The 23,759-nt window shown below is 38.1% G+C and overlaps 1 protein-coding gene and 1 long non-coding RNA gene across 2 annotated transcripts in view; one reads left to right on the forward strand and one right to left on the reverse strand.

Annotated features, from left to right (window-relative positions):
- The window catches only part of DSCAM (DS cell adhesion molecule), a 478,055-nt gene extending 477,424 nt beyond the window's left edge, over positions 1–631 (reverse strand). The window contains exon 1 of the mRNA XM_035315830.1: positions 16–631. Within this exon, the coding sequence (XP_035171721.1) occupies positions 16–58 (43 nt within the window). The 5' untranslated portion in view covers positions 59–631. The remainder of the gene's footprint in view (positions 1–15) is intronic.
- A 22,384-nt stretch (positions 632–23,015) lies between these two features.
- On the forward strand, positions 23,016–23,667 carry LOC118160819. The gene is made up of 2 exons (XR_004747687.1): positions 23,016–23,130; positions 23,383–23,667. It is a non-coding gene; the product is annotated as an uncharacterized LOC118160819 (long non-coding RNA).
- Positions 23,668–23,759: the final 92 nt, after the last annotated feature.

The raw sequence follows: 23,759 nt of genomic DNA on the forward strand, positions 1-23,759 counted from the left end.
CCGCGCCGCGCTCACCGTGCGAGATGCTGTGGAGCAAGGCGACGGCCAACATCCACATGCCCCCGCCGCTGCCCCTCGCCCACGGCCGGAGCCGCCAGGCAGCGCGCACCGGGTCCGGCCGCCTGGGCCGGGGCTGCTGGCAGCCCGCGGGGCCGCCGGTCCGCGCAGCGAGCGCTCAGCCCCGCCTGCAGCCCTCCGCGGTCTTAAAGCGGGAGAGAAAGCCCGGAGAGCAAAAGAAACGCCGCCCAGGTGCACCGTAACAGGTAAATTTGTTCGCGGTGCCGGCTGTGTGTGCACTAAGTGCATGCTTCGTCGTCGAGGCGTTCTAGATGGCACGCTGGAGGAGCCACTGGGGAAAAGTATTAGATTGGGTTGTTCGTAGCACAGTGCTTACCCATTTTTAAGGACGTTTGATCAGTCATACAAAATTGTATTTTCCAAGGAAGGATCCCAAATATTGACCTTCTTCACTTGCAACATCCTTGCTGAGTCATAAATCTTTCAGTGAATGGAATAGCTTGATTTCCCTCTTATATGTGAGTATATGAGAGAGTGTGTTAGAGCTCTCCAGAATGTAATATTCTCTCCTAGACAGGTGACAGTGTTAGTTTGGCTTGTGACAAATCCTAGACAGAGGTCCTGCAGACATTTAGTTCCTTATTAACCCAGGAGAAATGAAACTTCTCCTTAGGCATTCATGCAGCTGAACAGCAAATTAAGGTAAAAGAATATTAAAAGTGGTTTTCCCTAGAACAGAACGGCAGTCACACTGGCAGCAAAACAGGAACAGGCCTTTAAGAGGGGCTCATGGGTGAAATGGGAATAGGTCTTGGGAACATCCTGATACTGAAGAGGCTGTATGGAAGAATACTTGAAGTGGTTATACGTGCAGCTGAACAACAGACTATGATAAAGGCATAGTGCTCAACAGGAGGAACAAAAAAAAAAAAAAAAAAAAAAGATGTACTACAGGAAAAAAAAAAGGAAAGAAAAGAATAAGACAAGACAGTAGATGTAAATTCCTGAAGCATTTGAAGTATGGAATTAGTTATTGTTTAGCTTTTGGGCTGGCAAGATATCTACAGACTCGACTAATGATTTATACATATATATATATGATTTATGTGTATTCCCTATATATGTAATAGGCATAACTGTCAGGATTTGGGTAGCAGGGGACTGCAGGATGCCCTGTGTGGAAGAAGGCCAGGACTGCCCCGTGCAGACCATTGCTGGGTCCAGCATCACCCACCAGTAATTCAGCCAGAGCAGCATCTAGCACCAGGAAGGTTTAATAAAGGGTGGTGTCCACTGGGGCAGAGCACACACACAAAAAGAGACACACAAGGATGTACAAAAGGAAACACAAGAGGAGGTCTGTCTCTGAAGGGACTCTGGCTGGTGGGTAAATCACACCAGGAAAGGGGCACCTTCAGGGGTCTGGAGCTCACAGAGGAATCCAAAGATTCCAATCGAGGTGTCGATGTGAAGATGAGCCTTGGGAAGGAGAGGAAAGGTGTTTTCCTAAGTATCTGTTTAATTGATTGTCTTCTTTGTTTCCCAGTACCCAAACCAGTAATTAGAAGTTTATCTTAATTGGCAATAAATTTAATTAAGTGAAATTCCCTGAGTTGAGACCACTTGTGACAATATATTAGTAGCCCTGCAAATAAATATAACTCTTGAAAATACCTGCTAAAGGATTGTTGAAAAAAGAAGAAAGGGAAAAAATCAAAATTCAAATTAAGGCCAAATGCAAAAATACTAGATTAATTATTTGTAAGATTCTAAACATAGACTTGGCTTTGTTTTGCTTCTTACCTGAATTAAATATATGGAAACAACAGCAAGTCTTCTATAGAACAGTACTATTTTCTCTATTATAGGATGGATATCGGGAATCCTCTATCCTGAAACATCTTTCCTTGGAATTTTCTGTATATTTCCCTTAAGATGTAATGATCAGTAGTGAGACAAATACTTTCCTATTGATTTAAATCTATCAAGATGGCTTGGTAAACCAACAGAGGAGAAAAATATCAGGTAGTCTTGCTATTGGTTCTTAAATTAAATACTTCAGCTGTTGATTTCCTAAACCTGTAGCTTGGAGGTTATACTGTAAATGTCATGAAAATAAGTAGTGAATGTCTAGGAATGTATTGTAATGCTAAAACATGAAGATCAAGAGCATTGTTTAATGCTTTGCTCCCACCATTTTTCTTGGGGGATGCTTCCTAATGCTCCTTGGTGGTGCACAGTCTCACCCTGCAATGAGTGCTATTGACAGCCTCATAATGACTGAGTAACATCAAAATATGCAGAATCCAGTTGCCCAGGAAGTGCTTTGGGCTTCCCCAGGGTGGATAGATGATAGTTGTATCTCTGTTACAAAGAGTTGTGATCCAGACTCTTCCTCATAACTTACCTTATCTGCTTCTATTGCCCTCTCACAACTATGTCTCTACACTGGACAATCTTTCATGCCTTTGTATTCAAACTTCATAGTTAATGTCTGTATCAATGAAGAACTGAAACACAGGGCAGTCAAGGGCTAATCCATTAAGGGACTCAGGCATCGCAAAAGTCAATTTGAAGTGAACTGATATATATCAGAAATCACAACCCGTTATAATTTCCAGCATCCTGATACTGCAGAATTAGGTTCAAAGAAAGTAAGTGGAGAGGCGCCTCAAGTGTTGGGAAGCACCTAAGACAGAAGCACCTATGAGAGAATTGCCTATGAATTGGGCAATGATCACTGGTGCTCAGTGACTGAGTGCTGTCACCACATCAGTCCTCTCTCAGGAGAAGCAGAAGAGGAGACTGTAGACTTCTGTACTTGCTCTACACCCAACAGTTGGCAGAGACTTGGGTTTTCCAACAAGTATTAAAGAAAACCTTGAATCTAGTTACCCTATCTTGTTCACAGTAGTTCACTTGCCTAGGAGACTTAAACCCTTCTCCTATTTTTCCCAGACTAGTAATCTTCCATGCTCTCTTCACATAGCAAGGGTGAGAGCTATTTAAAAGTTATCATATAGCACCATTGTAGGCTTATCTTCTCAGAGGCAAAAAAGTTGGAATCCTTTTCCAAATCAAACAGGGAACATGGATCTCTCACTTTCAAGGCTAGCACTCTCGGCATTTGGGTAGAGGGTGATATAGGTGATCAAGAGGAAGAACAATTCCTCTACTCTGTTCTGTTCAGGTCTCTTCCAACCTAGACTATTCTGTGATTCTGTCACTCTACAGGTACCTGAAGGGAGGCTGTAGCGAGGTGGCGGTTGGTCTATTCTCCCACATGCCTGGTGACAGGACGAGGGGGAATGGGCTAAAGTTGCGCCAGGGGAGGTTTAGGTTGGATATTAGGAAGAACTTCTTTACTGAACAGGTTGTTAGTCACTGGAATAGGCTGCCCAGGGAAGTGGTTGAGTCACCATCCCTAGAGGTCTTTAAAAGACATTTAGATGTAGAGCTTAGGGATATGGTTTAGTGGAAGATTTGTTAGTGTTAGGTAGGAGGTTGGACTCGGTGATCTTGGAGGTCTCTTCCAACCTAGACTATTCTGTGATTCTGCGATTCTGTGATACTTCAGTAGGCTTAAGTGCAGCAGACCACTACCTGCCAAAAAACAAATTAGAGATTTCATGTCACTAGCACCCTCGAGACTTGAGCATCTTCATGCATGTTCTGGGGCAAGAAAAGCCAGGAGGTGAATGTAGGCTTATCTAGTCCCACAGTAGCACTCTGCTGATGTTTTGTTTGTTTGTTTGTTGTTTGTTTGGTTTTTTATTTAATAACACAATAGAACAAGATACACCTCAACCTGAGAATGTATAGACTTTCATTCCCTGTCAATTTCTAAACATATTTTTTCAATTTTAATTCATGAAAGCATATTCTGACTTTGTTTTCAAGTTCTTCTATTATCTGCCTAGCACTACTTTTTTTCTGAAAGTACCCAAGTCATTACAAATGCAAGTATAACTATATATATCTCTCTAATACCATATATATTGTTATGGAGATAATTCTAAGAGATAACATTATGAAGGATCTTATGAAAGATCTTATCTTCATGTGAAAGCTATTTTAATACCTTACTGAAGGTAACTGGGGATCAGTTTTGCCCTCTGTAATTACCTAAAATTACCTCAACTTTCTCTTCAGGCTGGATGAACATCACGTAATACTGTTATCTTAATTACTTGTGGTTCTGAATATACATATGTTAAAAGAACAAAATATGAGGAATAGGGAAGAGGGGAAAAAAGAAGACAATAGAGCTAACCATACCCAGCTAACTCTCTCCCATTGACTGTATATAAAACTGTATATTTTAGTTGCCTATTTACAATTATTCCCCAGGATCCTTTCTCACAGAGACACGTCAGAGTTCCTAGATTTAGGTCCTCTTCAGAGGGAAAGAAATATCTGAAACCTATGGCCAGCTGTAACAAAAGCTAGTTCAGTAAGGTAACAAGGCCCCTTCCCATCATCAAATGAACATTTTTTCACAGCAACCATGTTCATGTGCAAGGCTGTCATCTTCCCCCCTCTTTCCATAGCATCTGGGCTTAGTTAAATGTGAGCATGTGGCCAGGTTCTCCTCACATCCATGCCAGCTGAAGTTCCAAACAGCTTTCACATTGAGCACTGTCACCCCACATTCAGAGAAAAAAAAAAATAGTTGCAGAGATAATAAAACACAATCTTGTCAACAGCTTCTAACTAAACATGCAAAAGGAGCAGGTGTAATTTTAGAAAGACCTGAGTTATAGATCTGAACAGCAAGTGGCAGGTGCACATTCTCAATTAGGGATGCTGATGTAATTTCTGCCAAATCTTCCAGTTGTTTTCCTCAGTCTTCATCAGGCAGAGAATCAGCAAGCTGGCATTTATCCAAGCCCCAGCCTCACTTAGGCTCTAACCAAGTTGCTCATTCGAAGTATCAGAACTGGATTAGATAAGCACCAAAGCTAGGTGTTGTAAGTAAGCTTAAGGTAGCACTGCCTGTCCTCAGCACCTCGTCTGCTTTATCTGCACTTTAAATGCAGGAGGAGGTGAGGGGTCACTTCAGACTTGTGAATTCTCATGAAGCAGAGCCTCAGGGCAGGTGAGCAACTGTGCAGTAGCATTCTCTGAGATGCCAAAAAGCAGCAATGTGATTTTTGCTGGCATTTCTTAAATAAATAATAATAATAAAGGCCACACCAGCTATACCAAACTGGGCCAAGAAGTCTAAAAAAAAAAAAAAAAAAAAAAAAGGCAAAATATCTCCAATGTCATCTCTATCTGACCACTGTTGATATACATAGCTCAGTTTCAGGCTTTTCCCAAGCCTGAAACAAGAATGACCGGTGTCTTCGGCAGTGGAATCACTGACGTGCAAAGGTTGTCTTAGGTCAGGCACCATTAGCTGTTTTGTCACAAGGAACAATAGCTCAGGTTCTATTACTGCTATAAACTGAAGTGCAGAGTTGGCTTTCTGAACATGTCCCAGTTCCATTTGCCTCTCAGGGAACTCCTCAGGTTATTAGAGCTGTGTCTTACCACTGTTCATTGGTGGAAAAGAAAAAGAAAGACTCAAAAAAACAGGGCAAGACTTTTTGGGCAGAAGCCAACTTCCAGAGCAAATGTTCAAACAAATGTTTCCTTAAAAAAAAAAAAAAAAAAAAAAAAAAAAAAAAAGTGAAGAAGAACAAAAAAAAGAAAAAAAAAAAAAGTGCCTCATTCTCCTGAAATAAAACACTACCCATATTGACTAAGAGAGAGTATCTGTATCTGTATTTACAGTGATTCTCAGCAACTGGGAACTGTAGGTGGCACAAATAATGAAACAGCATGACTAAACTTCTAATTTGGTTTGACATGGCAATAACCCTACGTATGTCTGCTTTCTCTTCAGAGGAATAAAGCTCAAGACTGTACTGCATGTGGGGAGCCCTTCATTGGGATCAGTTGTTTCACATCTGCATTTGAGATGAAAAAATTCAACATGCAATGATTCCACTGAACAGTAGCTCAATAATAAATTGAGTCTGCCTTCATCATAAATACCTTTTTACAGTGGTACTGTTAGTGTACAAAGTTTTTCAGGGGAATGCAAAGTATTTTGGATTACTCAAGAGAACGTGTTTCTCCATTGACAAATTGCTGCTGGGCTTCTGTTTCAACTTCATCTGCCTTCGCTCTCCTGGTAGCACCTTGTAGGTAAGTGGGCTCACTTTTCCATGGTCAAGTGGCCTCAGGAGAAGTGAACTGTTCAGCAGACAGGCATCTCATGCTGACAAGCAAACATTCAAAGAGTTCAAATGCATGCATTTACATATTACAAACACAAACCACAAAGGAAAACGATGCCATGGATCAACCTCAGATTAATATGCTCTTTAGTTGACTGGCCAAAACATTGCTGGAAGGATGCCAGTTAGAATCATAGCTAACTTATAATGGCTATTGCTTGACCACTTTGTAATGCTTTATTGTGCCTAAGCATGTCCAGGCAGGTAAGTAAGTGCCTTTTGACATGCCATTACCTTCTGGCACCCCATGATGGATGTGAGGGACCTTGCCTCTTATTTGGTCCCAGTGGTGTAACTGATACTGTAATTTCACCCACAGTGTACCACACGGAGACATGTTTGAGCAGCTGAACCCTACCACAACACTATTTAAAAACAAGGGAAAGGGATCTAACTACAACATAAAATCACTTAAGTTAGATGTGTGGATCTAAAACCCTTAGGATGTTTTGGAAGTAGTAACCCTCAAATACACCTTTCATGTCTCCAGACCTCAGTGACTCCATTTGCAGAGTTGGAGGAGAAAAACATTTCATTCTTTGCAAATAATTGGAGCTCTCCTGATAGAAAACACATGGGGATCAGGGACATGGCACAATCCGACACACTGAAGAGAGGAATGAAGGAAGGAAGCCTGCTGAAGTCGGGTGATTGCTCAGGCAGGCAAATCTTGGTAATGAAAGTGCCAAGAACATGCTTGTCTTTCAGTTCTGAAGAACTGAAACTCAGGAGAAGGTTTCTTGGGATTTATAGCCTTCAGTTCTGAGAAGCAATGAAGTTGATGGCCACAATCGATAACTGTGGAATTTTGTAGAACATAAAACTCGATGTGCAAAAGACAGCAATTTCATGAAGGCTCACCTGAGGAAGCAGAACCTGTTCCTCAAGAGGTATTGACACAGACGTGGTTATCTACCCCTCTAAGCACAGGGTGGGTTTCTTTGCCTCTACCTTATCCGAGGTGGAAATAAAGCAACAAGCAGATATATGCATGACACAAACTTGAAATACACATAGAAAGAGAACTAGTGGCACATAACAGATATTATTCGTGCCAAAGCAGCACTGACTCCAACAACAGGCATAGCCACAAGGAATACAACAAAAAAAGGCTTTCTGTTGTGCAAGAGCACAACTATACAGAAATGGAAGTCTTGGCCTGTAACATATGCCCAAAAAATACTTATTAAGTACCTAAAAGCAGTGGCTTTAGACATCCCAAGGCAGTTTCCTTACTGCTTTTATTTATTTATTTGTTTGTTTATTTATTTTATATTATTTGTTATATTGGCCTCCTCAGTAAAGAACTAATGGAAGGTCCCTTTCCCTGACCTAATTAGGCAAAGTAGGTCTTCATATCTTCTGCTTTTACATGACTCAGATTTCTAGGTGTCCTGTTAAGACCCACAGTAGCAACATTGTTTTAAAGCACCATCCAGGACTGAAATTTGCCTCAGCAAATAACATCCCTGGGGAGGGACAGCTATTTCTTTCTTCTGTTGCCTGATTGGAACAAAACAGATTATTAACCCTCACAGAATTGCTGATTTACCAACACTGCCACTGCAGTATGTGTTTGTTGCTCCAGGTAGAAGTAATACCTTAAAAATGTATTGGTTAATAAATCAACATCACGTTTTAATATTAATCGTACCTTTGAAACTGATTCTCACCAAGTATCACAGTTAGTGGTTGCTTTGCTAACATGTTAATGGGTCATTAACTAAAACCAGTCATTAGCTGCTGCTGTTACAGTTTCCATAAGGATTTATTAAGGCAACTTCATGTATTATTAAAAAGAAAGTTCGTGGTCTTAACGTTCTGAAACTTTGTCTCCCTCAGGCTACCACTGATTTGCTTCAAAGGTAGAAACATTTGCCAAACACATAAATGTGTCACTCATTTCTATTCTTTAAAATAAGTTTTCTTGCTCTTAACATTCCCTTTTCACACCATCTTTTTTTTTTTTTTTTTTTTGGGAAAAAAATGGGTCTTTATTTCCAAAAAAAAAAAGGGGGTGAGGGGGGGGGATGTGTGAAAGTACTCTTGTTTAAAAAATGATAATAAAAATAAAAAATAATATATTTTGGTTTGTTTTTATAGATATTAAAGCACAAGGAGGTGTGCCTAGCATAACAAAAAAAAAGATCAATTTATAAAGCTAGGCCTATGACTATAGTTAACACCATTAAGAGGAAATTTTCCATACACAAGTTAATAAACTATGAATCTCATTGCCACTAGAAGTCACTAAGGCAAAGATCATATCAAGATTCACCATAGAGTTCAAACTTTATATGAATCTCAGGAATCCTAAGCCTTATAACTCTGATAATTGAAGATAGTCTTAAACGCTAGAGCATGAGGCTTAGAATTGCCTTAATGACTTCCTGAGGTAATTAATTCCAAAGTCTAAATAAAATTTGTAGTTGTTAGTAGTCATAGTGACATACTTGGGGGAAAAGTTTTATATTTGCACCTTATATGTTTCTTGCACCTTTTTCACTTTAATATCAATGGAGCAGACAAAGCTAAGGTCAATCCTGTATGAGAAGGCTTGCTCTCCATTACACTCCTATGTTTTCCTGACTTCATCTCTCCCTCTTTTTTTTTTTTTTTTTTTTTTTAGTGTACAGATATCAGAAAGCAAGAGATTCATACTTATACCTCACCACATTCTTACTTTCCCACAACTAATTTAAAATATACCCACCCCGCCCCCCACTAACAGTAATATACACCCAATAACAGTTTCCAAGTAGTGACATGAAGCAAAAAGAAGACATTTTCCATCCATCCTGTAAAATCTGACACAAATCCACAATCAGCTCTATGCTATCTTATTCCACATCCTTGGGCGCAAGTCCTTTGACTTAACCAGGCTCCTGTTAAAAGTTGCAAAGGTGTGGTAAAGGAAGGGGAGGGATGAGAGTCTCTCACCTGTGTGCACTGCAAGAGCTGATCTTCTGGGGCTACAGCTAACTTTTCAAAGAATGTTACTCTAAGATACCATTGTGGGATAATGTTGTATGTTGGACAGTGCATAAGCACAGGTTCTTGGCACCAAGATGTATTGAACACTCAGTCTCCTTCAAAAATATGCATCTGAAAATTATATTGCCATGAAAATTGGCAGATTTTATTCACACGTAGTTAATGTGAACCCAAAATCAAGCCATCAAACCACAGTAATTTACATTGCTGCAAAAAATAAAACTGACTTACAGACTGCTGAAGATTTGTAACCTGGTACTAAATGGTTCAAATTAAATCCTGTATTGTTATCTGTGGATATGCTGATATTATTTATGAATGCCATTTTTTCTGCAAATGGCCTGGATTTATTTCATCTCCGCAAGGCAATGTTATAGAGATTCATCTAAGAGTATTGCAGATAATAGTGATAATGTCTTAATTTATACCTCTTGGGGAAAAACAGAGAAACACCAGGCTTGTGAATGAAATCTGATGATAAAACTTCATGGCTTCCCATTTTTGATAAATTATCTGTGAAACATTCTTGTATATTACCAAAAAAACTTCAGAACCTTAAGCACCTTTTCCCACTGAGGTTCCTATAACTGAATACTGATTCATAGAAAGCCAGAAAGCCTGGTTTGGTGCCTAAATAATTACAACATATATAGCAAGAACTGCACTGCTTTTATTTTTATTATTATCATTAATATTATTATTTTATTAACAACTGCTAGTTAACTGAATAACTGGTTGATCTCAAACTGTAGTACTGTACCTTTGTAAATCAAGAATTCACCTACAACAAGGAAGTGCAAGTATTGTGCATACAACTGCTAAATGAACATGCAACTGCTTTTACATAAGCTATTGTCTTCTTAGTGCCAAAAAACACAGGCTTCTAGATCCAAGTGAAACCTGTAAATCACAAAGGCTCATACTTCGTTAGAAGAGAAAACCTTGTAGCTTTGCAGGACACATAGATTACTTGCTGTGAGTAAAGAACAAAGGTGTCTAAAGGCTTAAATAATCCTGAACAAATGGACTTAAAACCACTTTTAACAAAGAAAAAGTTTACCATCTAAAATATTATGGAAATAAAAAATTTACTTCTGAATGGCATTTCACAATGTGAAATGATGTCTCACATAGAAGGCAGGCAAAGATGCCAAGATTCACAACCTAAAATAACCTTTAGGTGAATATTTCAATATGATGTTTCATCTAAGACAGGTCACAGAAGCCCACTTTGCCTACAACTGTTCATAACTCTCTAATTCAAGAAAAAAAAAATCCTTTCCTTTTCAAGTAAGAAACCTGAATATGAAGCCATCTTTTCACTTCTAGTTGGCAAACCATCAACCTTGTTTTTGTTTTCTCCAGGCCTCGATCATCCTTATATCCATTTCGATATCATCTGCCTGTATGCTTATTCAGTCTCTCCTGTCTATGAAGGAAAAATATCCTGCAAGACTTATGAAAACCATTCTATGTTCTTAGGTCCTCTCTCTGCCACTAAACCTTGATGATGTCATGATAATATTTTGTTAGTTAAGAAAGAGAACATAAAATCATAGAATCACAGAATGGTTTGGTTGAAAAAGACTTTAAAAATCATCTAGTTCCAAACCCTCCACCATGGGCAGGGACACCTCCCACCAGACCAGGTTGCCCAAAGCCCCATCCAGCCTGGCCTTGAACACTGCCAAGAACGGGGCATCCACAGCTTCTCTGGGCAGCCTGTTCCTGTGCCTCACCACTCTCATAGTAAAGAATTTCCTCCTTATATCTAATCTAAACCTACCCTCTTTAAGTTTAAAACCATTACCCCTTGTCTTAACACTGCATCCCCTGACAAAGACCCCTTCCCCAGCTTTCCTGTAGGCCTCCTTTAGGTACTGGAAGACCCCTATAAGGTCTCCTTGGAGCCTTCTCTTCTCCAGGTTCAACAACCCCAACTTCCTCAGCCTGTCTTCACAGGAGAAGTGCTACAGTCCTTTCATCATCTTTGTGCCCTTCCTCTGGACTCGTTCTAATATGTCCATGTCCTTGTGCTGGGGACCCCAGAGCTGAACACAGTGCTCCAGGTGGGATCTCACAAGAGCAGAGTAGAGATGCAGAATCACCTCCCTTGACCTTCTGGGCATGCTTCTTTTGATGCAGCCCAGGATACTGTTGGCTTTCTGGGCTGCAAGCATACATTGCTGGTTCATGTCAAGCTTCTCATCAACCAACACCCCCAGGTCCTTCTTGTCAGATGGTAACTTTTTCTGTAACTTTCACTGAATTCTTTTCTAAGTGTTCCCTTGTGCTTCCAAAACACCCGAATCCACTTTGTTTCTTGTGCCTACCAGCCCTACTGTGTTGTGTACTCCCTACACAGATAATATATTTTTCTCAGTTTTCTCTAATAAGGCTAGAACAATATGTACCTGATTCTTAATTAGGCTCAAAAGATACAATAAACAATTATAAGCCTTCAGGAACTTAGCTATATAGATATGGCTTTTCATTTATTTTGGTAACAATAAAAGAAAATGAGAATGAGTGACTAATGGATTAATGGGAAAAACTTCCTACTACTAGCTCCTCTTTTGCAATGAAAGGGCATTTAGCACTTTTTGTATAGGTAAGACTCTATGCCCTCCTCTGCTGCCTTTTTTTCTTTTTTTTTCTTTTTTTTTAACAATGGCAATTTCGGTGTTGGAAGAATTAACTACCAGAATCTGGACTTTTCCATGAGATCCTTACATTGACTTTGGTGCATTGCACATGTGCAGTGAGTTTAATTTAGCCCAGAACTACTAATCCAAGTATATGGGAACAATTCTTCACTACTTTATGTCTTATATAGATCATTTTCTCCAAAGTAATGTGTATAGTGACCATTTTGTCTCACTCTGAAAAGAGGCTGGAAATGGAAGAGAAGGAGACAAAACACAGTTCTTAAGCACTATGGTTCAGTAACTGTTTCTCTCAGTAATTAATTGTAAAGGAGTAAAAAAAAGTATTAGCACACTTATTTATCATTCAGATTCACTACTAGTTGATAAAATCAGAACGCTAAATTATGTGCATCCATGTTCCAAAGATTTAAAATAAAAAATAAAAAAATCTCTTCTTAGACAATGAAAATGTTAGCATGGATATGTGGATATTCTGTTTTTATTCACCATCCGGATTGTATTAGCACCTGTAGTACTCAATTATAATCAACAGCTCAATACCACTGTAACCAACGATCCTTTCCATTATTTATTTACAACCTAGAAAGGCCCACTTGCATGGCTTGATGCAGACAGATCTGTGTTAATCCTGCCCGTCCTCTGAGTTGGCCAGGTATGAGTCAGCCCCAGTCCAAAAGCCATAAAGCCACATTAATGAGGTACCAAGAGAGAGGTCTTATCACCATGGACTAATTACTGCACTAACAAGGCCAGGCTCTGATTCACATCTGGCAAGCTTTGAGTCTGGGTAGAGTTAGGCCTGTATGTGTCAGAGGAGAAGCATGAGAAAAAAATATTAATGCTAGAAGGACTAATCAAAGTGTTTTTAGAAAAAAAAAAAAAAAAAAAATCACAGAGATCATTCACATATGACAAAATTGAGGAGAGTTTTGGGTTCTAGGAAGAATACTGCCAGCAGGTCCAGAGAGGTGATTTTTGCCATCTGCCCAGTACTGGTTAAGACATATCTGGGAACTAGTTCTGAGCTCTATAGTACAAGAGAGACATGGGCACACTAGAACAAGTCCAGCAAAGGACCAAAAAGATGATTAATGGACTGGAGCATTTGGCATATGAGGAAAGACAGAGAGAGCTGGGACTGTTTAGCCTGGAGAAGAGAAGACTCAGGGAGGATCTTATCAAATACCTGGTAGGAGGAGCGAAAAAGATGGAAATATTCTTCTCATTGCTGCCCAGTGAGAGGACAAGAGGAACTGGGCACGGTCTGAAATATATTACATTCCTATAAAACTTATTTATTTATTTATTTGTTACTGTAGGGGTGACCAAACACTGGGAATATGTTTCCCAGAGAGGCTGTGGGCTCTTCGTCCTCAGATATATTCAGAACCCAACTGGATACAACTATAGTTGACCTTGCTTTGAACAGATGGACTGGACTAGAAAACTTTGAAAGGTCCCTTCCAACCTTAATGATTTTCTGATTTTATAATTCTGTAATTTCTTCTAAATAAAAACTCCTTTCCTAAAATAAGAATCTTTTATGGAGAAATTTTAGTCTGGAGAGAAATGGTCAACATCAGAATATTCATTCCAGGCTAAAACAGAGGTGAGGTTGATATAATTAGGTGCACTTTCTCTCTCTCTGCTATGCAGAGAAGGCTCAGCCAGCTCCCACTTCAGTATCCAAAATTAGAAGAGATGAATCCCAACCTCCTTCACCAATCATAATCATCACCCAAATTGGCGTTGAGGTGAAACACAAAGCAATTAACAGCATGTTTTGTGGCACAATACAAAGCAATACATCCAGAGCTAACTAATTGGAGAAACACCATGCTCACAAGATAACGTTGCTTCTGGCACCCAAGCTAATGCTGTTCTTTCTCTGTGACAGGGCTTTTTTCAAGTGGCTGTGCTCTGAGTGTTTTGCTCAGGTTTGTCACAAGCCAAGAACTAATTTCTATTCCACAACAGAAGCAAGAACAGAAGATTGTTACTTCTTCCTGTGTGCAAAGACTTAATGATATATAACTGTGAGGTATGAAATGCTCATTGGCAGCAAAACTTAACTCCAGATACACAGTTCAAGCCTTTTTTTAAGGCGCTCTCTTTCTGAAAAGTGGGAAATGGATCACCAGAGAGTTCACCTCACAAGACTTAACAAAATCCTAACTTGACTGTTAGTGGAAAATAGACAATCACGTTATCCTCCAGCATGAGAAATCACACAGAGCAAAATCCGTAGCAGTTAGAACACAGTAATACGGCTACTCATGCTTGCATAATCATATTAAACATTTTCATTCATTTCTGCTTGTTAAAGTAATATGATGACTTCCTCTAGTTTCAAACATGGCAATGAAAGGAAGCTTTACTTTTCTCAGCCTGCTGTGCAGCTTTAGTGCCAAAGGCAACAGCTTTTTAATCCAAAGCAAGAGTTTCAAGATGAAATACATTTACCAGCACAGGGGAAAAAAAAGAAATGAAAAAGGGAAATGGGCCCTTCTCACCTGCCCATGTATAACCATGTGAGCTAAATTAAAAACATACATTGTCAGCTGGAAACTCATTTGCATGAAGAACCATTGGCAGGTTTTGACAATGTACAGTAGAGCAGGGTTACAGAGCTGTGTGTCTTTCTCTTCCTCTTGGCTGCTCAGTACTACAGAAGTGAGAGCTGAGGAGCAATTTCACTGCAAGACCAAGACAGCTTTTATGAAGGTGAGTCACACGATTCAAAGGACAGTGTGTAAAGGAGAGTCTGCTTTGGAGTCCATTTATAACAGAGAGCGGGACAGAACCAGAAGCCTGTGGTTCTCCCTCAGGGATTTGCTACACAATGAAGGAGATGCCAATTTTGAAACCCAGAGATTGAAATGTAGCAATCATGAAAGTGCAGACACCTTCTCCTCCAGTCCACTCAATCCCCTGAAATTTTAATTGACAGAAAAGAGTATCATCAATTTGTTCCCCACTGCTGCCAGCTTTACATAGAGCATGCAGTTATGTGTTAGGAGTGATAAAGAATTAAAGGAAAGTGAAGTGAGAATGATCTATGCAGTGTAGTTCAGTACAAACAGAATTAAAGAGTTTTACCCAGTGACATTAAAGCAAGAAGGACTACAGCCTGAATAACAGGGTTTTATGTCCTACTCCCTTACTATCAAATAAAAACAATATTTTAAAAAGATTGAGCCATAATTACAGATTTTAATTCATCTGGTCAGCTCAGTCTCACTGGTGACACAAGAATTTCTGTCTGTCTCTCCTCAACACTGTGGCAACACCTATGTCCGTCTGTTATGAAAGACTCTTGAGCAAGCAGAACTTACTGTTTTCAGAGAAAAAAAAAATGGCAGTTGGGCTCTTCTCTCACAAAACACCTCTACATACTTCTACTTAGTCAAAGAAACAGGTAGTGTTCACCTTTCTGAAATTAAACTACCAAAATGAGAAAGGTCCGTTTATCACTTTGGAAAGATTACATTTTCTGATACCTTCAGGGGGCCTTCAGGAATGGGGAGTTAAGCAGAATCCAGGACTGATTGTTCTTATAACATCTGGTGCAAATCCTGCATGTGTTTCTAGTACCTTGTCATGTCTGCATCTCCTACAGGTTATTGAACTGTTTCTTGCAGATGTCTGGCAATGCCCTGCATAGGTTGCTAATCCACTCACTCATGACTGTGCTCCATTCAACTTTAAAAGATTTTCCTTTTAAAATTTTTATTTTATTTTATTTTATTTTATTTTCAGTTTCCCAGAATAATGAAACAAGAGCAAACATTAGCTGCTTATTTTCCTGGAAGTATTTTTAGAAATACACTGAATGAATATTAACTCATTTTTTCAGTATTTCAGTTAATTGCTCTCCCCTTGCACGTGCCATACAGACTGCCAATTTGAATTGTGTACTGCTGACTATTTATAAGTCATTATCAGTCCAATAAAGCAAGCAGAAGAAACTCATAATTGTAGAGAATATTTTGTGAATAGGTAGGAATGCTCATATTTGTTGACAATTGCTTAAAGAGGTGATTTATTGATGATCTTGTAAGGATGTGATTTTTTTCCCAGTGAAGTTATTCCTTCTTTCCCTAAAAATAAATAAATAAACAAATAAATATCAGCCTTTGTCTCAAAAGTTATATTGAGCTAGTCTCTGGGAGGTACTGCTGGCTCTTGTAGTTCTTAGCTATTTAGTTTAAGGCTTATGTGAACATTTGATTAGAAGCTAGAATTTCTGTGAGTAAGGACTGAGTGGAGAAATAATTGTGCTGAAACCAGTAGTGACTGATGGAAGTAGAACATCTTCTAATAAGTGACCTGAGTTGATTTTCTTTATTATTATTAATTTGCTTTTTAGCAATGGCTTCCTTAAATTTGTGAGGGAATAGATTATTTGTGTGTGTGTGTGTGTGCGTGTGTGTATTTTTGGGAATAGGAATATCTAGTCTCTCAGGCCTTTATGCCATCCCAGGTTTTGGAAAACAAAATTTACACAATTAATATCATATCTATTAAAGGCTTTAATATGTCCACATACTGAAAAGTTATGCTAAAATATTCACATCTCAAAAACCAATATCTCACCTACATTTTGCTCAACAAATTAATAATCTATACATCATTTGCAAAGCACTTTGGGAGAGCTACAGATGGGTTTTCGTGTAAGATGCAGGTATTATAAATTACTAGCATTAACAATCCTGTTTAAAAAAATTGTATAATAGGGAGGTGAACAGAGTAAAAACATATTCATTTGGGTCACCAAAATAGGAACATTACATTGTTTAGGAACTGGCACAATTACATACTTCTCTATTAGTTCCTGGGTAAACTTTTCTTTCCATCCCTTCTGTCACTTCATCCTACATAGTAAAGTACACCAAGATCAAAGCTGATAGCTGGAAGCCATTCTTTTCATAACAATATGCAGAATAACTGCAAAATAACTGCAAATTTCTATGGAAAGAAGAGCAACATATCCTTACAATTCTCCTCTTCCATAAGTTTCCTTCCCCCACCATTTCTCACATCTTCCTCACAACATAATAAGATGCTTGTATAAATTGCCAACATGAATTTGGAGCGGATGGAGAATATTATTCTCAGACATGCAAAATACTCTGGAGATGTTCAGAACAGTTTAGCATAAGTATAGCACTGATATTAGTGAGAAAAAAGCTAAGTTATGTCTTGCAGCTGCAACTATTAGTTGACTGCTTGTGCAATTAATTACTTTCCAGAAAATTCAAGCCAGTATTTGTGACAGGAATATTTATTGGTAATCACTCAGTACGAAAGCAGCCATCCACAACTGACCTACACACAAACATCTAGTCTCCAAAACGCCTGGCTGGGTTTTTCTGTGATGTTGTGTCAAAGAAGGCAAAACCGAACAAGCTAAATTCAATAACGTATCCTATAGCAAGCAGACAAAAGAAAACAGTGTCTTTGTATCTTTGTGGAATAACACTCTCTCTCCCTTTCCATTTTTAGAAACATTAAAATCAGTACACCAACATATGCTTAACTTTGAGGCTACTTATATCTGTCTTTTCTCCCCTAATACTTTTCTCCCCTCTTATGTTCTCTTTATCTGTGTGCTTAACTCATATGAGTAAGATTGTACATGTAAATAGAGACTTAAAGGATCTGGGGCCTCAGATTTCAGATGTTGATAGGCAAAATACATGAATTAGATATGTGACAATGAGAGAACAAGACACCATTGCTTCAGTCTAGAGGGATCAGACCATGGTTTTATTTCAGTGGGTTTACAGCAGACAAGAGAAGGCAGCAGTATATTTTTACAGCTAGTCTAAAAAGTTGATTCAAACTAACATGGATTTGGATCAACAAACCTAAACTAAAATTGCTTGGTATTTTTATGATCTTTTTTATCCATAAGTGAAAATCACATGTAAACAGCAAACAAGTGGAATGTGAGGTCACAGGTCAAGGACCACTGCCTAGATCAGCTTCAAGGACTTGTATCTTCAGTTGATGAACAACACCCTCAAAATGAGGTCTATGACAGCTCCATGTTTGCTCTGACTTCACAACACATGGCATATACTGATCAGTGTTTTCATATCTCAACTAAACAAAAAGCTTGCTCTGAGAGCTGAGATAAGCTGGAACTCAAATCTCAGAATACCCACCATTTGCATTACAGTTCCTACTTAGACCCACCCTTAGCTGGAAAATCCATACACATCTCTCTGTTGGAGGAGACATTCAAAGTACAACCACACTGATATTTGGAATTAATCCTGCAGCCAGCTCCAGTGAAATGAGCTACCCCTTTTTCATCAGATCTGAGGTAGATGGTAGGATTAAGGTGTAGGATTAAGGTTTATCCTACCCATTAAAGCAAGTATTGATAAACATGGCGCTTTTCATCTCCTCAATGTACATTACATCTCCTTCCTAAGACAGCAGGGCATCTGAGGAGCCCTTGAATAGAAACCAGAAGTGTTTGCCCTGACGTGTAGCTTTTGGTTCCTGAAAGGGGTCAAAACCACCACAGTATTTCTGCAGCTGTGGAGACTAAATGAGAGGCACTGTACTAAAGTATGAACTAAAAACTCCAGCTGAATATGAGATTGGACTCACAGGTTCTGTGGTCAGACAGAAAGGAAGGGCTGTATCACACTGATCTGTGAACAACAGAAACCTATTTCCACAAGTGACAGTGGTGCTCACTATGTTACAATCTGCCTGCAGTTCTTGGAATGTCACTCATTTCACTCATTTTATGAATTCCAAAGGAAACAGTGAAGCCCAGATCTTAGTCTCCAATTGAAACAATCAAAAAGCTCAAAGACATTTCAAAGACAACAGGAAATCACAGTTATTACGAATGTCTTGTTTCAATCTGTCCTGAATTACTCACAGCAAAAGTGAATTATGTTGGATATTTTCTTTTTGGTCAGCTTTCCATGAGTGTGAGTAGCTGATCAGAAGGTCTTCGTGGAAGACTATAGTAGGTCTGCCAAGAGCAGATGCAGTTCAAGATCAGGATTTAAGCTTAGGAAGACTGTGCTTGTGTATTGGCATCACATCAGTTAAAATACACTGTGTTTTGAAAACAATGATCTGTTGCAATGGCACACAGATAGTAATCTTATTATTGTGGTAAAAGAAACAGTACATACAAATACAAGTCAAAAAATCTGAATCTTGCCCCATTCTCCAGACATATTCAGGTCTGGGATTAAAGTTTGGGCCAGCTGTAAACTCCAGCTCTAAAATTGTGGTGTAGCTGTTTATTCTATTCAAAACTTTTCTATTTTTTCTTTTTCTTAATAAATAAATACGTTTTCAAGAAAGAAAACTATTTCTACTTTAGTACATTGTAAAAACAGAAGCTTACAGAAGTTTTAATATCTTGAAATCTTGAACATGTTTTTATTGGGACAGGACAGGTTAATTGACTCAGAAACCTATTCTGCTGTTTACTCCTCCTTCTAAAATTGTATCTTTTCATATTGCTTACCTCTTTTTTTTCCCCCCACTTTTTAACAATGAACTTGCACAAACCAAAATACTGCACTAAGAATATTTGAGATTTATTAATTACACTATCTGAAATGAGGCAGGGAATTTTTCATTGCTGAACTAAGGAAAAAAAAAAAAAAAAAAAAAAAAAAAAAAAAAAAAAAGGCAGAGATTTGCTAAGTGCTTATGCAATGAACTCTGAAATTCCCAGTGAATGTGAAAATTAGTTCACAGTTACTCATTAGTTACACTTCCATCTTGATAACATTTGAAAAACTCAATTTTAGTAGCTTAGACATGAAAATAATTGAAATTTTTCTTATTTTCACCGATTTCCCACTGGATTTCAAGAGTTTGTCTTGATTAGAAATCTGTGAAGTGATGGGAAGGAGAAAATAAAACCAATATTGTTTAATGCAATAGTTTGTTTGGTAGCTGCTTTGCAAATTTATAGTATTTTTTTTTTCTTTATTTTCTGAATTTTATAGAAAAAAAAAATAGTCTAAAGCATTTTCAGCAATGCTTTTGATTTCTCTGGTCACAATTTCAGTGGAAGAAATACAACATCCAAAAGAAAGTCCTAACACAAGATCAGAAAGATGTGCATCTTTGCAAAATAAGAGCAAAGCTATGTTTTCCTGAACGGGAAAAGTCTAATGTTTCTTCAAGGAATGACAAGGATAAATGCCTAGAGACAGTGTTTTATATTTATACTGAGTATACCAAGGAAGAATATTTAATAACAGAGGTAGAAATAGTCATTCTCTTTGTGATAGGAAGACTACACAACCTCTCTTCTGTTACCTGATATGAAAATCTCAAACACATACACACACACATACAACTATACCAGACTGAAAGGAAATAAGAGAACCCCTAGATTGTCCATCAACCAAACATGACAAAGGAGGAGAAAAATGAGAAACTCTGAAAAAAAGTCAGATAATTAATTTTAATCACATTTCTTCCAAGAGAATTTTCTAAGATTCAGACCAAGTGAACACTAAAACATGTTTTGAAATTTAGCAGCCACACAACCCAAAATTGTCACAGGTCAAATTGTCTACATTCTTCACTGTGGCAAGATACATTTCCAACAGAATTCCCCAGGCAGTCTACTGATTTTACTTTAAACTTCTGTAAATCCGGATGACTCCATGAGGAACTATGTTAATGGAATCACTCAGGCATAAACCTGCAGTAACTCAGAGGAGGCTCAGACTCAGGAGATGAAAGGTTATGTGTGAAAAACACTGGGTAATGGGTAGCAGTACTTATACTGCAATATAGTTTTTTGTAAATTCACTGTAAAGAGTTTGTATCAATGCTCAACAATCTATAGTTGAGAGAATCTTTGTTTGCTGTTGTTGATAAGCATACTTTTAACATCCAAATAATTCATATACAGGTCTTATTTCTGAAATAATAGTATATTTATTGTTTTCTCAGTGCTTAACAAAGTCCAGCAATTACAGGCTTCATTAAACAACATGCAGACAATCAAAACAAGTTAAGTAAATGATGGAAGAAGTAAAAGAAAAATATTTGATAGTAAAATACCACATTTTCACAGTAATTTTACGATCACACACTTAAGTAAAATTGTTGATAGCAGTATTATAATACAATATTTATGTCCTTTGCTCTGAATAAAATAGCAATCTTTCTATCTGGCTACTGCTCAATATGAAACACACCAACAAAATACATATAAATCTATTAGCAAGCCAGCACAGAAAGGTATCTCTACTCTATCTTGAGACTTTGTGTGCCTTATTAAAGGATAATTTGTTTCTATCCTTGGACCCTGAATGCTTTATTTATTATTCAGAGTATTAATTTATGTTCTTAATTTCTTTAAATCAAATTTTACAATGCTAGCAAACCCTGAACTTTCACTACATTCTATGAAATGACTGTCCTTAAGGATTTGAAATCTCATTAATATTATATCATAATAATTTTACTATATGTTCTAGGAAGTGATTTTTTATGGATCTTAGAACATATATTAGAAGTAGGCCAGAAATTTAGTTTATCTTAAATATATCAGACTTGATCATCGGTGTTTTGCCTCTACGGATGGAGAATGACTTCCTTGAGCTTTATAACCCAATTAGCTTATTTGTCATTGCCAAGGCAACTCTAATATTAGCAACATCCAAATCATTGAATTTACCATCTTTGTTATTTTGTTAATCCTGAAACATTTTCAAAAAGCCACTCAGGGTCAAGTTATGTCAAAACAACATCTAAGGAAAGAAGCTCTTGTACATCAGAGCTCCATTTATATACTCAAGAGATTCCTGAAGGTCAACTGCAAAGCTTTGACAAACAAGCACTCTTGAGATGCCAAGACAGTAAGGAGGCTGTATGAGTTGTCTTAAAACTGTACATTAATATACTTTTAGTGCTTTTGAAATCTTCTAGCCATACTTCTCAGGAGACAGAATCTCTCTAGCTAGTTATTAAAACAGACAGTGTGAACCCCCTCGCATTTGTACACCAGTATCCTGCAGAAAGCCATAAAGCAGACCTAGTGATGTTCATATTTTGCAAATATCAATATTCTAAAAGGACATAGGTGATAACCTAGGACAAAATAGTGGATTAAATCCTGCTTCCAGTGAGGATTCTGGGAAACATCCCGTTTACTTTACAGACAACAGTTTGGCAAAATCTGAGGGTGACTGAAAACTGCACCCTGAAGTCTGTAAATACCCTGAATATCTCTGACTTTCAATTAGAGTGATCACTTTTTACAATAAACTGTTTGAAAAATTATATATTTTCTGTTTATCTGCCGTCATCTAATTTAAGAGGGTTTCATCTTGCTCCTCAGAGGTGATAACTGCATTAACTTCATACTTAACCTTTCAAGCAGTGGAGGAAACACTATGAAATATAGCAAGAATTCTGAGGTTCAGGGAAGAGAAAGAAGTACAGACCTTGACAATACACTGTTCTGGACAAGTGACCAGCAATATTTAATTCTACACATCTTTGTTTAAGGATCAAAAATGAAAAATAATAATAAAAAAAAACCCTCTGAGAAATACACAGGGAAATCTAAATTCATACACATACACAGAAATCTTGCCAAAGTAAATAAATAAGACCAAACCTGACACCATATTTTGGGAAATAAAAAGGACACAGGAAGACAGGTTCTTGTTCTTGTCCACAAAGCTGAAAGGAGAGCTGACTTCAACATTTATAAAAAAGGGACAGGATTTAGTAGCCACAAAGTATCAGGGCTTACTAGCTAGGCACACTCTTTCCTATATTTTCCCCATGGCTTTTGTCTGGTGTTGCAGGTGACCTCTCTGTCACCTCAGACCACCCAATGTCACTCATAGAAAACTTTTTCTCTTCATTCCATCTCTGATATTTGGCTGTTATCACTTACATGATATTCCTACCAGGGGAATCCTGATGGATTTCCATATTGCAATAAATCAAAATGCATTTGCATTATCAAAGTTCAAACAAGATTGTTCACCTAGTCCAAAAGACCCCCCCCCCCCTTTTTTTTTTTCAGGAGACTGAGGTTGCTGGGTCCAGCATAATGACAGCAAGATCTTCCACAAGCAAGCTCTTCCACAAGCAGAGCTTTTCTGATTAATATATTGTGTGCAAAAAATATACAGCAAGTAAGTCACCTTGGGTCTTCCTTCATTGGGATTATTAACTGTGTCAGAATACGTTAGCCAAAATGACCGTAATTTCTCCAATGGATTGGATACAGCTGCATGTTCTGATCTGGCTGAGTAAAGATTTAAAAGTTGCATCCTTAAGGCTTCAAAAGGCAAAAGAATTCACATTTGAGCTTTACAGCAAATTTCTCCTTCTTCCTAAGCATGTTGTGATTCAGAGCCTCCTTTCCATTTGTTTTCTCCTTGCAGATTGGGTAAGAAACTTCAACAGCCAGTTGCTCCAAGGGGACTTCCAAATAAGAGCATCCTCAGAAATTACCCTGCATACATGTGCTCTGTTCTCCAATGACAGACCAGCTCCAAAAAAGGCCTTGGTTCAAGCTGTTGATCCAATACCGCCAAATCTTTGTTCACTGTAAGTAGCTTGCAGTGGAAATCTAACATTCAACTGGAATAACTTGGATTTCCCCCCTGCTCAGTAGTGTGAACTACATAGCTACATGGGAACTGAATGAACTTTATTAAGAAAAGGAACATTTGTGTGTTGTTTTTTTTTTTTCATGGGGAATCCCATAACTTCAATTTATTTTTTCCACATTCAACAAAGGAATGGGAAAGAAAAATAG

Source organism: Oxyura jamaicensis, chromosome 1, assembly GCF_011077185.1.
Source record: "Oxyura jamaicensis isolate SHBP4307 breed ruddy duck chromosome 1, BPBGC_Ojam_1.0, whole genome shotgun sequence".
Taxonomy (NCBI): domain Eukaryota; kingdom Metazoa; phylum Chordata; class Aves; order Anseriformes; family Anatidae; genus Oxyura; species Oxyura jamaicensis.